The sequence below is a fragment of the Pongo abelii genome, chromosome 19 (assembly GCF_028885655.2).
Source record: "Pongo abelii isolate AG06213 chromosome 19, NHGRI_mPonAbe1-v2.0_pri, whole genome shotgun sequence".
Lineage (NCBI taxonomy): Eukaryota > Metazoa > Chordata > Mammalia > Primates > Hominidae > Pongo > Pongo abelii.
This window is the reverse complement of record NC_072004.2, coordinates 73,369,493-73,384,185: the sequence shown is the minus strand read 5'-3', so window position 1 is coordinate 73,384,185 and position 14,693 is coordinate 73,369,493. Positions and strand designations below refer to the sequence as shown.

The 14,693-nt window shown below is 42.5% G+C and overlaps 1 protein-coding gene across 41 annotated transcripts in view; it reads left to right on the top strand.

Annotated features, from left to right (window-relative positions):
- BRCA1 (BRCA1 DNA repair associated) overlaps positions 1-14,693 on the top strand; it is a 97,408-nt gene that overhangs the window by 17,210 nt on the left and 65,505 nt on the right. For 25 of the 41 annotated variants that reach the window (XR_008519585.2, XR_008519583.2, XR_008519582.2 and 22 more), the window contains 6 exons: positions 3,006-3,083; positions 4,585-4,673; positions 5,281-5,420; positions 9,511-9,616; positions 12,110-12,155; positions 14,195-14,271. Coding sequence is in view for 38 of the 41 variants with exons in the window: in XM_054546460.2 (XP_054402435.2) it covers positions 3,006-3,083; positions 4,585-4,673; positions 5,281-5,420; positions 9,511-9,616; positions 12,110-12,155; positions 14,195-14,271 (536 nt within the window). In the remaining 3 variants the exon portion in view is untranslated. The remainder of the gene's footprint in view (positions 1-3,005; positions 3,084-4,584; positions 4,674-5,280; positions 5,421-9,510; positions 9,617-12,109; positions 12,156-14,194; positions 14,272-14,693) is intronic. The other 16 variants (XM_054546473.2, XM_054546472.2, XM_054546457.2 and 13 more) reach the window with 5 other exon arrangements.

Here is a 14,693-nt window from a genome sequence, read left to right as displayed (position 1 = left end):
GTACTTGAAGCATCTATATCGGCGAAGAAGGACCCAAGTCTCTGGTAGGAAGATTGTGGGTGCCTCTCTCCAGACTTAGTTTCCCTGTCAAAAAAGAAAAAAGGAAGATTGTGGGCTTTGCTACAATCCAATTCTGGATCCAATATAACCTTCATTGCTTAATTACTGTGTGATCTGGGACAAGCCTGCCTCTACTCTATAAAAATGAAGATAAGGCCAGGCTTGATGGCTCATGCCTGTAATCCCAGCACGCTGGGATGCCGAAGCAGGAGGATCACTTGAGGCCAGGAGTTCGAGACCAGACTGGGCAATATAGTGAAACCACATCTGTACAAAAATAAAGATAAAAAGTAGCCCGGTGTAATGGCTCACACCTGTAATCCCAGCACTTTGGGAGGCTGAAGCAGGCAGATCACTTGAGGTCAGGAGTTCAAGACTACAGACGGATAGATAGATAGGTAGGTAGATAGATAGATAGATAGATAGATAGATAGATAGATAGATAGATATAGTTGGGTTTTTTTTTGTGGTTTTTTTTTTTGAGATGGAGTTTCACTCTTGTTGCCCAGGCTGGAGTGCAATGGCGCGATCTCAGTTTACTGCAACCTCCGCCTCCTGGGTTCAAGAGATTCTCCTGCCTCAGCCTCCCGAGTAGCCAGGATTACAGGCACACGCCGCCACGCCCGGCTAATTTTTGTATTTTTAGTAGAGACAGGGTTTCTCCGTGTTGGTCAGGATGGTCTCGAACTCCTGACCTCTCCCAAAGTGTTGGGATTACAGGCGTGAGCCACCACGCCTGGCCCTTTTTTTTTCCTTTGAGACAGAGTCTTCCTCTGTTGCCCAGGGTGGAGTGCAGTGGCACTCTCTCAGCTCATTGCAACCTCTGCCATCCTGGGTTCCAGTGATTCTCATGCCTCAGCCTCCCAAGTAGCTGGGACTCAGGCATGTGCCCACCATGCCTGGCTAATTTTGTTGTATTTTTAGTAGAGACAGGGTTTCACCATGTTAGCCAGGCTGGTCTCAAACTCTTGGCCTCAAGTGATCTGCCTGCCTCGGCCTCCTGGGATTGCAGACATGAGCCACTGCACCCGGCCAAGAGAGGGTAATAAATGTTAAATTACCTGGGTAGTAAAAAATATTCTCTAAGTGTCTTCTCTCACAATTCCCAATGCCTTTTTTTTTTTTTTGGCACAATCTCACTCTGTTGCCCAGGCTGGAATGCAGTGGTGCGATATTGGCTCACTGTAACCCCCGCCTCCCAGGTTCAACTTATTCTCATGCCTCAGCCTCCCGAGTAACTGAGACTACAGTGCACCACCACCACACCCAGCTAATTTTTGTATATTTAGTAGAGACAGGGTTTCACCATATTGGTCAGGCTGGTCTTGAACTCTTGGCCTCAAGTGATTCACCCACCTCCCAAAGTGCTGGGATTACAGGTGTGGACCACCGTGCACAGCCCCAGTGACTTTTTTTTTAGCCCCTTAATCTTTTCTTTCCTGGGTCTCTTCATTGTCAGTGTCTGCTATTTAATCCCTACCTAGTCACCCCCTTCACCAGTATATTATGTCCTTTATGTTTTATTTTGCAGGATCTTATTTTGCTTTTCTATTGAATCCCCTCCATCTAGAATAGTACTAGACATAGTAAATATTGGTTGTATGAGTTAATTGCTGCTTTTAATTATCATCACCATTGCTCTCTCTACTTCTGGTCTATGATCCACTTTGAGTTAACTTTTGTTATTTGGTGTGAGATAGGAGTATAATTTCATTCTTTTACATGTGGTTATATTTTTGTCCCAACACTATTTGTTAGAAACACAAAACGTATTATTTTCCCATTTAATCATCTTTGGCCTGGGCGCAGTGGCTCATGCCTGTAATCCCAGCACTCTGGGAGGCCAAGGCAGATGGATCAATTTGAGGCCAGGAGTTCAAGACTAGCCTGGCCAACATGGTGAAACTAAAAATACAAAAAATTAGCTGGGTATGGTGGTGCATGTCTGTAATGCCAGCTACTTGGGAGGCTGAGGCACGAGAATTGCTTGAGCCTAGGAGGTGGAGGTTGTAGTGAGCCGAGATTGTGTCACTACCCTCCAGCCTGGGTGATAGAGTGAAAGTCTCTCTCTAAAAAAAAAAAATTAAGAAAATAAAAATCGTCAGCCAGGCATGGTGGCTGACGCCTGTAATCCCAGAACTTTGGGAGGCCGAGGCGGGCAGATCACGAGGTCAGGAGATGGAGACCATCCTGGCTAACACGGTGAAACCCCGTCTCTACTAAAAATAAAAAAATTAGCCGGGCATGGTGCTGGGCGCCTGTAGTCCCAGCTGCTCGGGAGGCTGAGGCAGGAGAATGGCGTGAACCCAGGAGGCGGAGCTTGCAGTGAGCCGAGATCATGCTACTGCACTCCAGCCTGGGAGACAGAGCGAGACTCTGTCTCAAAAAAAAAAAAGAAAAGAAAAGAAAAGAAAAATCATCTTGGTATTTATTATTGTTGAAAATCACTTGATCACAGATGTATGTATGACTTTATTTCTGTACTCTCAATTCTATTTTATTGATGTATGTGTCTGTTCTTATGCTATTACCACACTTTCTTGATTACTATAGCTTTGTGGTGAGGTGTTGAGATTTTAAACTAATTATAAGCATCTTACATGAACTACTTACCGTTTATATTTGATTATGCAGCATGAAATAATTATGAATATATCATTAAATATGCCATATTAACTTTTATTAAGTTTTATGTGATCATAACAGTAAGCCATATGCATGTAAGTTCAGTTTTCATAGATCATTGCTTATGTAGTTTAGGTTTTTGCTTATGCGGCATCCAAAAACAATTAGGAAACTATTGCTTGTAATTCACCTGCCATTACTTTTTAAATGGCTCTTAAGGGCAGTTGTGAGATTATCTTTTCATGGCTATTTGCCTTTTGAGTATTCTCTCTACAAAAGGAAGTAAATTAAATTGTTCTTTCTTTCTTTATAATTTATAGATTTTGCATGCTGAAACTTCTCAACCAGAAGAAAGGGCCTTCACAGTGTCCTTTATGTAAGAATGATATAACCAAAAGGTATATAATTTGGTAATGATGCTAGGTTGGAAGCAACAACAGTAGGAAAAAGTAGAAATTATTTAATAACATAGCGTTCCTATAAAACCATTCATCAGTAGAAAAATTTATAAAAGAGTTTTTAGCAGACAGTAATTTATTTCCAAAGTTATTTTCCTGAAAGTTTTATGGGACATCTGCCTTATACAGGTATTAGAAACTTACTGCCTTTCTCTAATGCTTCTAGCGTAAAAACTTGCAGACTTATGTAAAGTAGGGCTGTATCGCCGTGCCCCCATTGTCTGCTAATCTTGTTTTTATGTTTTTGATTGTGTTTCCTTTTCTTTTTTTTTTTTTTAAGACAGGGTCCTGCTCTGTCACTGAGGCTGGAGTGCAGTGGCGTGATCTCGGCTCACTGTAGCCTCTGTCTCCTAGCCTCTTCCTGTCTTAGCCTCCCAAGTAGCTGGGACTACAGGCACATGCTACCATGCCCAGCCAATTTTTGTATTTTTTGTAGAGATGAGGTTTTACCATGTTGCCCAGGCTGGTAACTCCTGAGCTCAGGTGATCTGCCCACCTCGGCCTCCCAAAGTGCTGGGGTCACAGGTGTGTGTTTATTTCTATCTAATTATTTACACAAACACAATGTATTTATATATTGTGTATCTCTTCTGCTACAATGTAAATTCTATGAGAGTAGTAACTTTGTCTGTCTCAACACTGTTTTTCCTAAGTTTGGTACATAGTAGGCACTCAGATGCTTAAAGGAATGAATGAATTGTGTTTTAATTCCACTTTACTAAACCCAAATCTCCCTTTGGACATTGTTATCTATGTGTTTTCAAAGACATATAATCATAATTTGACAGAAATCCTTGAGAGGCAGAACTAACAGTGAGGGATTGGGCAGGGTTCAGATGTTAAGAACAGTAAGCTCAGCAGGGTGTGATTGCTCATGCCTACAACCCTAGCACTCTAGGAGGCTGAGGTGGGATGATTGCTTGAGTCCGGGAGTTTGAAATCAGCCTGGGCAACATAGTGAGACCCCATCACTACCAACAAAATAAATAAATAAATGTACATGGTGGCATATGCCCATAGTCCTAGCTATTTGGGAGGCAATAGTGGGAGGATAGCTTGAGTACAGAAGTTTGAGGCTGCAGTGAGCTATGATTGTGGCACTGCATGCTAGCCTGGGCAATAGAGCAAGACCCTGTCTCTAAATTAAAAAAAAAAAAAAAGTACTCGAGTTTTCTATGCAATGCATTATATCTGCTGTGGATTTAGGGCAGTATTATATCAGATAATTTTAGGCATTTGGTAGGCTTAAATGAATGACAAAAAGTTACTAAATCACTGTTGTCACACGGTTTATACAGATGTCAATGATGTATTGATTATAGAGGTTTTCTACTGTTGCTGCATCTTATTTTTATTTGTTTACATGTCTTTTCTTATTTTAGTGTCTTTAAAAGGTTGATAATCACTTGCTGAGTGTGTTTCTCAAACAATTTAATTTCAGGAGCCTACAAGAAAGTACGAGATTTAGTCAACTTGTAGAAGAGCTATTGAAAATCATTTGTGCTTTTCAGCTTGACACAGGTTTGCAGTGTAAGTGTTGAATATCCCAAGAATGACACTCAAGTGCTATCCATGAAAACTCAGGAAGTTTGCACAATTACTTTCTATGACGTGGTGATAAGACCTTTTAGTCTAGGTTAATTTTAGTTCTGTATCTGTAATCTATTTTAAAAAAATTACTCCCACTGGTCTCACACCTTATTTTATCAATCGTAAGGTGCACATTTTTCACATCTTAACATCTCTGAAATTGGGAACATTTTACTATTGAGGGTGTGTCATTTGTTTAATTTGTGTGCTTTCTTTCTTAGTGATACAGAAAATAATAGTGCAACTTACATTGTTGGTGTCTTAGCTTTAGTGAAATACAGTATTGATAGGCAAATTTCTTAGTGTTAAGGTAGAAAACAAGGACTCTAAATAACTTTGATGGTCTGTGTATTTGTTTTTGTTTCCTAGGAGTAAAATTTCCAGTTGATTTTTTAAAATTTGATTTTTTTAAAAAAATCACAGGTAACCTTAATGCATTGTCTTAACACAACAAAGAGCATACATAGGGTTTCTCTTGGTTTCTTTAATTATAATTCATACATTTTTCTCTAACTGCAAACATAATGTTTTCCCTTGTATTTTACAGATGCAAACAGTTATAATTTTGCAAAAAAGGAAAATAACTCTCCTGAACATCTAAAAGATGAAGTTTCTATCATCCAAAGTATGGGCTACAGAAATCGTGCCAAAAGACTTCTACAGAGTGAACCCGAAAATCCTTCCTTGGTAAAACCATTTGTTTTTGTTTTCTTCTTCTTTTTTTTTTTTTTTTTTTTTTGAGATGGAGTCTTGCTCTGTGGCCCAGGCTAGAAGCAGTCCTCCTGCCTTAGCCCCCTTAGTAGCTGGGATTACAGGCACGCGCCACCATGCCTGGCTAATTTTTGTATTTTTAGTAGAGACGGAGTTTCATCATGTTGGCCAGGCTGGTCTCGAACTCCTAACCTCAGGTGATCCACCCACCTCGGCTCCCCAAAGTGCTGGGATTACAGGTGTGAGCCACTGTGCCCGGCCGGTAAAACCATTTTCATTTATTCTGGCAACATCTCTTTATCGAGCATTGTGAATATGTTAGTGAATGTGCTAGATGCTCATAGATTTATATAAAAAGTTAGTGAAGAAGGAAAGATGGTATATTAAGTGGTTAGACAAGTGTTCTAATCAGTTAGAGTTCAGAGAAGGTCAGGGTACCTGATATAATCAAGAGAGAGACCTTACAGCCAGGTGAGGTGAATGCACCTATAATCCCAGCTACTTAGGAGGCTGAAATGGGAGGATCACTTGAGTCCAGGTTAGAGACCAGCCCAGGCAACATAGCAAGATCCCCATCAGATACACCAAAAAGACAGATTTTTTTTTTTTTTTTGAGACAGAGTCTCACTCTGTCGCCCAGGCTGGAGCGCAGTGACACGATGTCAGCTCACTGCAACCTCTGCCTCCCAGGTTCAAGCAATTCTCCTGCCTCAGCCTCCTGAGTAGTTGGGACTACAGGGGTACGACACCAGACCTGGCTAATTTTTATAATTTTAGTAAAGTCGGGGTTTCACCATATTGGTCAGGCTGGTCTCGAACTCCTGACCTCAGGTGATCCAGCCTCCTTGGCCTCCCAGAGTGCTGGGATTACAGGCGTGAGCCACCAAGCCTGGCCAAAAAAGAGAGCTCTTATAGGCCCTTCCTTGCTTTGGAGCTTTATGTGCTCTGTGATGCTTATCTAAAACAGCCATAAGGTCACTGATATTTTTAAGCATTTGGAAATTACTTCAGCTGGGTGCCATGGCTCATGCCTATAATCCCAACACTTTGGAAGGCTGAGGTAGGAGGTCCTTTGAGCCCAGCTTGGGCAACACAGTGAGACACTGCCTCTACAATTAAAAAAAAAAAATTAGCTGGGTGCCGTGGCTCACGCCTGTAATCCCAGCACTAGGAGGCTTGAGGATTGCCTGAGCTCAGGAGTTCGAGACCAGTTTGGGCAACATAGCAAGTCCTTGTCTATATTAAAAGTTTTTTTTAATTATCTGGGCATGGTGGTGTGTCCCTGTAGTCCCAGCTACTTGGGAAGCTGAGACAGAAGGATCACTTGAGTCCAGGAGATGTAGACTACAGTGAGCTATGATCACTCCACTGCACTTCAGCGAGGGCGACAAAGCAAGATCTAGTTGCAAAAAAAAAGAACTGGCCTGGCGCGGCGGCTAACACCTGTAATCCCAGCACTTTGGGAGGCTGAGGCCGGTGGATCATGAGGTCAGGAGATTGAGACCACCCTGGCCAATATGGTGAAACCTGGTCTCTACTAAAAATACAAAAATTAGCTGGGCGTGGTGGCGTGGGCCTGTAATCCCAGCTACTCCAGAGGCTGAGGCTGGAGAATCACTTGAACCTGAGAGTCGGAGGTTGCAGTGAGCCGAGATCGCGCCACTGCACTCCAGCCTGGCGACAGAGCGAGACTCCGTCTCAAAAAAAAACAAAAAAAAAAGTTTCACGCCTGTAATCCCAGCACTTTTGGAGGCCGAGTCAAGTGGATCACGAAGTGAGGAGATCAAGACTATCCTGGCTAACATGGTGAAAGCCTGTCTCTACTAAAAATACAAAAAAATTAGCCGAGCGTGGTGGCAGACTCCTGTAGTCCCAGCTACTCAGGAGGCTGAGGCAGGAGAATGGCGTGAACCCGGGAGGCGGAGCTTGCAGTGAGCCGAGATCCCGCCACTGCACTCCAGCCTGGGCGACAGACTGAGACTCTGTCTCAAAAAAAAAAAAAAAAAAAAACTTAGCTGGGCATGGTGGTATGCACCTGTGGTCCTAGCTACTTGGGAGACTGAGGCTGAAGCATTGCTTTAACATAGGGAGTCAAGGCTGCAGTTGAGCTATGACTGTGCCACTGGACTCCAGCGCAGGTGACTGAGACCCTATCTTTTAAAAAAAAGGGAAAATTACTTCAACTTAAAAGGTGTAATTGTTAAAGAAAATGTAGTGATTTGCTTTGTTGTTACTTATATGTGCATGAATGATGGAGATCTTAAAAAGTAATCATTCTGGGGCTGGGCATAGTAGCTTGCACCTGTAATCCCAGCACTTTGGGAGGCTGAGGCAGGCAGATTATTTGAGGTCAGGAGTTTGAGACCAGCCTGGCCAACATGGTGAAACCCCACCTCTACTAAAAATACAAAAATTAGCTGGGTATGGTGGCACGTGCCTGTAATCCCAGCTACTCGGGAGGCTGAGGCACAAGAATTGCTTGAACCTAGGACGCCGAGGTTGCAGCGAGCCAAGATCGCGCCACTGCACTCCAGCCTGGGCGGTAGAGTGAGACTCTGTCTCAAAAAAGAAAAAAAAGTAATTGTTCTAGCTGGGCGCAGTGGCTCTTGCCTGTAATCCCAGCACTTTGGGAGGCCAAGGCGGGTGGATATCTTGAGTCCTGGAGTTCAAGACCAGCCTGGACAATGTGGTGAAACCCCACCTCTACAAAAAATACAAAAATTAGCCCGGCATGGTGGCGTGCGCCTGTAGTCCCAGCTCCTTGGGAGGCTTAGGTGGGAGGATCACTTGAACCCAGGAGACAGAGGTTGCAGTGAACCGAGATCATGCCACCACGCTCCAGCCTGGGCAACAGAACAAGACTCTGTCTAAAAAAATACAAGTAAAATAAAAGTAGTTCTTACAGTACCAGCATTCATTTTTCAAAAGATATAGAAAGGCTCTATCTTTCAAAAATGAAGAAAAAAAAAGTAATGTTGGGCTTTTAAATACTCGTTCCTATACTAAATGTTCTTAGGAGTGCTGGGGTTTTATTGTCATCATTTATCCTTTTTAAAAATGTTATTGGCCAGGCACGGTGGCTCATGGCTGTAATCCCAGCACTTTGGGAGGCCGAGGCAGGCAGATCACCTGAGGTCAGGAGTGTGAGACCAGCCTGGCCAACATGGTGAAACCTGTCTCTACTAAAAATACAAAAATTAACTAGGCGTGGTGGCGTGCGCCTGTAGTCCCAGCTACTCGGGAGGCTGAGGCAGGAGAATCAACTGAACCAGGGAGGTGGAGGTTGCAGTGTGCCGAGATCGCGCCACTGCATTCTAGCCTGGCAACGGAGCAAGACTGCCTCAAAAAAAAAAAAATATATATATATATATATACATATATCCCAAAGTGCTGGGATTACATATATGTATATATATATACACACACACACACACAAATTAGCCAGGCATAGTGGCACGCACTTGTAGTCCCAGCTACTCAGGAGGCTGAGGCAGGAGAATCTCTTGAACTTAGGAGGCGGAGGTTGCAGTGAGCTGAGATTGCGCCACTGCACTCCAGCCTGGGTGACAGAGCAGGACTCTGTACACCCCCAAAACAAAAAAAAAGTTATCAGATGTGATTGGAATGTATATCAAGTATCAGCTTCAAAATATGCTATATTAATACTTCAAAAATTACACAAATAATACATAATCAGGTTTGAAAAATTTAAGACAACAGAAAGAAAAAATATTCAAATCACACATATCCCAGACATTTTATTATTATTACTACTATTATTTTGTAGAGACTGGGTCTCACTCTGTTGCTTATGCTGGTCTTGAACTCCTGGCCTCAAGCAGTCCTGCTCCAGCCTCCCAAAGTGCTGGGATTATAGGCATGAGCTACCGCTCCCAGCCCCAGACATTTTAGTGTGTAAATTTCCGGGCATTTTTTCCAGGCATCATACATGTTAGCTGACTGATGATGGTCAATTTATTTTGTCCATGGTGTCAAGTTTCTCTTCAGGAGGAAAAGCACAGAACTGGCCAACAATTGCTTGACTGTTCTTTACCATACTGTTTAGCAGGAAACCAGTCCCAGTGTCCAACTCTCTAACCTTGGAACTGTGAGAACTCTGAGGACAAAGCAGCGGATACAACCTCAAAAGAAGTCTGTTTACATTGAATTGGGTAACTGTCTCAGGTTTTTTAAGTATTTAATAATAATTGCTGGATTGCTTATCTTATAGTTTTGCCAAAAATCTTGGTAATAATTTGTATTTGTGGTAGGCAGCTTTGGGAAGTGAATTTTATGAGCCCTATGGTGAGTTATAAATAATGTAAAAGACGCAGTTCCCACCTTGAAGAATCTTACTTTAAAAAGGGAGCAAAAGAGGCCAGGCATGGTGGCTCACACCTGTAATTCCAGCACTTTGGGATGCCAAAGTGGGCAGATCACCTGAGGTCGGGAGTTCGAGACCAGCCTGGCCATCATGGAGAAACTCTGTCTCTACCAAAAAATACAAAATTAGCCGGGTGTGGTGGCACATACCTGTAATCCCAGCTACTCGGGAGGCTGAGGCAGGAGAATCACTTGAATCCGGGAGGTGGAGGTTGCGGTGAGCCGAGATCGCACCATTGCACTCCAGCCTGGGCAAAAATAGCGAAACTCCATGTAAAAAAAAAAAAAAAGAGAGCAAAAGAAAGAATATCTGGTTTTAAATATGTGTAAATATGTTTTGGAAAGATGGAGAGTAGCAATAAGAAAAAACATGATGGATTGCTACAGTATTTAGTTCCAAGATAAATTGTACTAGATGAGGAATCCTTTTAAGAAGAGCTGAATCGCCAGGCGCAGTGGCTCACGCCTGTAATCCCAGCACTTTGGGAGGCCGAGGTGGGCGGATCACCTGAGGTCGGGAGTTCAAGACCAGCCTGACCAACATGGAGAAACCCCATCTCTACTAAAAAAAAAAAAAAAAAAAATTAGCCGGGGTGGTGGCTCATGCCTGTAATCCCAGCTACTCAGGAGGCTGAGGCAGGAGAATCGCTTGAACCCAGGAGGCGGAGGTTGCGGTGAGCCGAGATCACACCATTGCACTCCAGCCTAGGCAACAAGAGTGAAACTCCATCTCAAAAAAAAAAAAGAGCTGAATCTTGGCTGGGCAGGATGGCTCATGCCTGTAATCCTAACACTTTGGAAGGCCGACGCAGAAGGATTGGTTGAGTCCATGAGTTTAAGACCAGCCTGGCCAACATAGAGAAAGCCTGTCTTTATTTTTAAAATAATAATAAATTTTTGGCCAGGTGCGGTGGCTCATGCCTGTAATCCCAACACTTTGGGAGGCTGAGGCAGGTAGATCACCTGAGGTCAGAGTTCGAGACCAGCCTGGATAACCTGGTGAAACCCCTCTTTACTAAAAATACCAAAAAAAAAAAAATTAGCTGGGTGTGGTGGCACATGCTTGTAATCCCAGCTACTTGGGAGGCTGAGGCAGGAAGATCACTTGAACCAGGGAGGCGGAGGTTACAATGAGCCAACACTATACCACTGCACTCCAGCCTGGGCGATAGAATGAGACTCCATCTCAAAAAAATAATAATTTTTAAAAATAATAAATTTTTTTAAGCTTATAAAAAGAAGAGTTGAGGCCAGCATAGTAGCTCACATCTGTAATCTCAGCAGTGGCAGAGGATTGCTTGAAGCCAGGAGTTTGAGACCAGCCTGGGCAACATAGCAAGACCTCATCTCTACAAAAAAAAATTTTTTTTAATTAGCTGGGTGTGGTGGTGTGCATCTGTAGTCCCAGCTACTCAGGAGGCAGAGGTGAGTAGATAGATTGAACCCAGGGGTTTGAGGCTGTAGTGAGCTATGATCATGCCACTGCACTCCAACCTGGGTGACAGAGCAATACCTCATCTCCAAAAAAAAAGAAAAAAAAAAAAGAGCTGCTGAGCTCAGAATTCAAACTGGGCTCTCAAATTGGATTTTTTTTAGAATATATTTATAATTAAAAAGGGTAGCCATCTTTTGAGCTCCCAGGCACCACCATCTATTTATCATAACACTTACTGTTTTCCCCCCTTACGATCGTAAATTCCTAGACAACAGGCATTGTAAAAATAGTTACAGTAGTTGATATTTAGGAGCACTTAACTATATTCCAGGCACTGTTGTGCTTTTCTTGTATAACTCATTAGATGCTTGTCAGACCTCTGAGATTGTTCCTATTATACTTATCTTACAGACGAGAAAATTAAAGCACAGAGAGGTTATGAAATTTTTCCAAGGTATTAAACCTAGTAAATGGCTGAGCCTTGATTCAAACCTAGGAAGTTAGATGTCAGAGCCCGTGCTTTTTTTTTGTTTTTGTTTTCAGTAGAAACGGGGTCTCACTTTGTTGGCCAGGCTGGTCTCGAACTCCTAACCTCAAATAATCCATCCATCTCTCGGCCTCCTCAAGTGCTGGGATTACAGGTGAGAGCCACTGTGCCTGGCCAAGCCCGTGCCTTTAACCACTTCTCTGTATTACGTACTAGCTTAACTAGCATTGTACGTGCCACAGTAGATGCTCAGTAAATATTTCTAGTTGAATATCTGTTTTTCAACAAGTACATTTTTTGTTTAACCCTTTTAATTAAGAAAACTTTTATTGATTTATTTTTTTGGGGGAAATTTTTTAGGATCTGATTCTTCTGAAGATACGGTTAATAAGGCAACTTATTGCAGGTGAGTCAAAGAGAACCTTTGTCTATGAAGCTGGTATTTTCCTATTTAGTTAATATTAAGGATTGATGTTTCTCTCTTTTTAAAAATATTTTAACTTTTATTTTAGGTTCAGGGATGTATGTGCAGTTTGTTATATAGGTAAACACACGACTTGGGATTTTGTGTACAGATTTTTTTCATCATCCGGGTACTAAGCATACCCCACAGTTTTTTGTTTCCTTTCTTTCTGAATTTCTCCCTCTTCCCACCTTCCTCCCTCAAGTAGGCTGGTGTTTCTCCAGACTGGAATCATGGTATTGGAAGAAACCTTAGAGATCATCTAGTTTAGTTCTCTCATTTTATAGTGGAGGAAATACCCTTTTTGTTTGTTGGATTTAGTTATTAGCACTGTCCAAAGGAATTTAGGATAACAGTAGAACTCTGCACATGCTTGCTTCTAGCAGATTGTTCTCTAAGTTCCTCATGTACAGTAATATTGACATAGCAGTAATTGTGACTGATGAAAATGTTCAAGGACTTCATTTTCAACTCTTTCTTTCCTCTGTTCCTTATTTCCACATATCTCTCAAGCTTTGTCTGTATATTATATAATAATATACAAGCAGCCCCAACTATGTTACCTACCTGCCTTAGGAATTATTGCTTGACTCAGGTTTTTTTGTTTTGTTTTGTTTTTATTGTTTTTTTTTTTTGTTTGTTTGTTTGTTTGTTTGTGTGTTTTGGAGACGGGGTCTTGCCCTGTTGCCAGGATGGAGTGTAGTGGTGCCATCTCGGCTCACTGCAATCTCCAACTCCCCGGTTCAAGCGATTCTCCTGCCTCAGCCTCCCAAGTAGCTAGGATTGCAGGCACACGCCACCACACCCAGCTAATTTTTGTATTTTTAGTAGGGACAGGGTTTTGCCATGTTGGCCAGCCTGGTTTCAAACTCCTGAGCTCAAGTGATCCACCCACCTCAGCCTCCCAAAGTGCTGGGATTACAGGCATGAGCTACCATGCCCGCTCAACCCTGTCTAAGATCTAGTCTGAACTATGATGGCAATATTGTCAGTTTTTGTTTGTAAATGACTTCCCTCATCTCACAATTGGAAGGAAGTGATTTTTAGACTGAAAAGCAGCACAGAAAGTAGTGTAGCAAAGTGGTGGTTTGTATTCTGTTGGGTTATCTGCAATCCTAGTGTTTCCTTTGTTTAGATATCCTTGCTCCTGCCTTCTCATTAAGATATACTTTTAAATGTTTTTAAAAACTATCTTTTGGCTGTCATTTAAATGTTGGCTTTCATTTGCACGTCCATGAAGCAGTGTTCCTGCTCTGATTTTTGTGGCTGTGTATCCTCAGTCTTTGACCATTCCATTTCTTTTTTTTCTTTTTTCTTTTTTTTTTTTTGAGACACGGAGGCTCACTCTGTCGCCCCCAGGATGGAGTGCAGTGGTGTGATCTTGGTTCACTGCAACCTCCGCCTCCCAGGTTCAAGCGATTCTCCTGTCTCAATCTCACGAGTAGCTGGGACTACTGGTATACACCACCACGCCCGGTTAATTGACCATTCCATTTCTTTCCTTTTTTTCTTTTTTTTTTTTTTTTTTGAGACAGAGTCTTGCTCTGTTGCCCAGGCTGGAGTACAGAGGTGTGATCTCACCTCTCCACAACCTCTGCCTCCCAGGTTCAAGCCATACTCCTGCCTCAGCCTCTCTAGTAGCTGGGACTACAGGCGCGCGCTACCACAGCCGGCTAATTTTTGTATTTTTAGTAGAGATGGGGTTTCACCATGTTGGCCAGGCTGGTCTTGAACTCATGACCTCTAGTGGTCCACCCGCCTCAGCCTCCCAAAGTGCTGGAATTACAGGCATGAGCCACCGTGCCCAGCAACCATTTCATTTCAACTAGAAGTTTCTAAAGGAGAGAGCAGCTTTCACTAACTAAATAAGATTGGTCAGCTTTCTGTAACTGAAAGAGCTAAAATATTTGATCTTGGTCATTTGACAGTTTTGCATACATATAACTAGTGTTTCTCATTAGGACTCTGTCTTTTCCCTATAGTGTGGGAGATCAAGAATTGCTACAAATCACCCCTCAAGGAACCAGCGATGAAATCAGTTTGGATTCTGCAAAAAAGGGTAATGGCAAAGTTTGCCAACTTAACAGGCACTGAAGAGAGAGTGGGTAGATACAGTACTGTAATTAGATTATTCTGAAGACCATTTGGGGCCTTTACAATCCACAAAATCTCTTGGCAGAGTTAGAGTATCATTGTTTGTCAAATGTCATGGTATGGTCTGATAGATTTAAATGGTACTAGACTAATCTAGCTATAATAAGACCTTCTGTAACTGATTGTTGCCCTTTCATTTTTTGTTTTTTTGTTTTTTTTGTTTTTTTGTTTTTGAGATGGGGTGTCACTCTGTTGCTTAGGCTGGAGTGCAGTGATGCAATCTTGGCTCACTGCAACCTCCACCTCCAAGGCTCAAGCTATCCTCCCACTTCAGCCTCCTGAGTAGCTGGGACTACAGGCACACGCCACCACACCTGGTTAATTTTT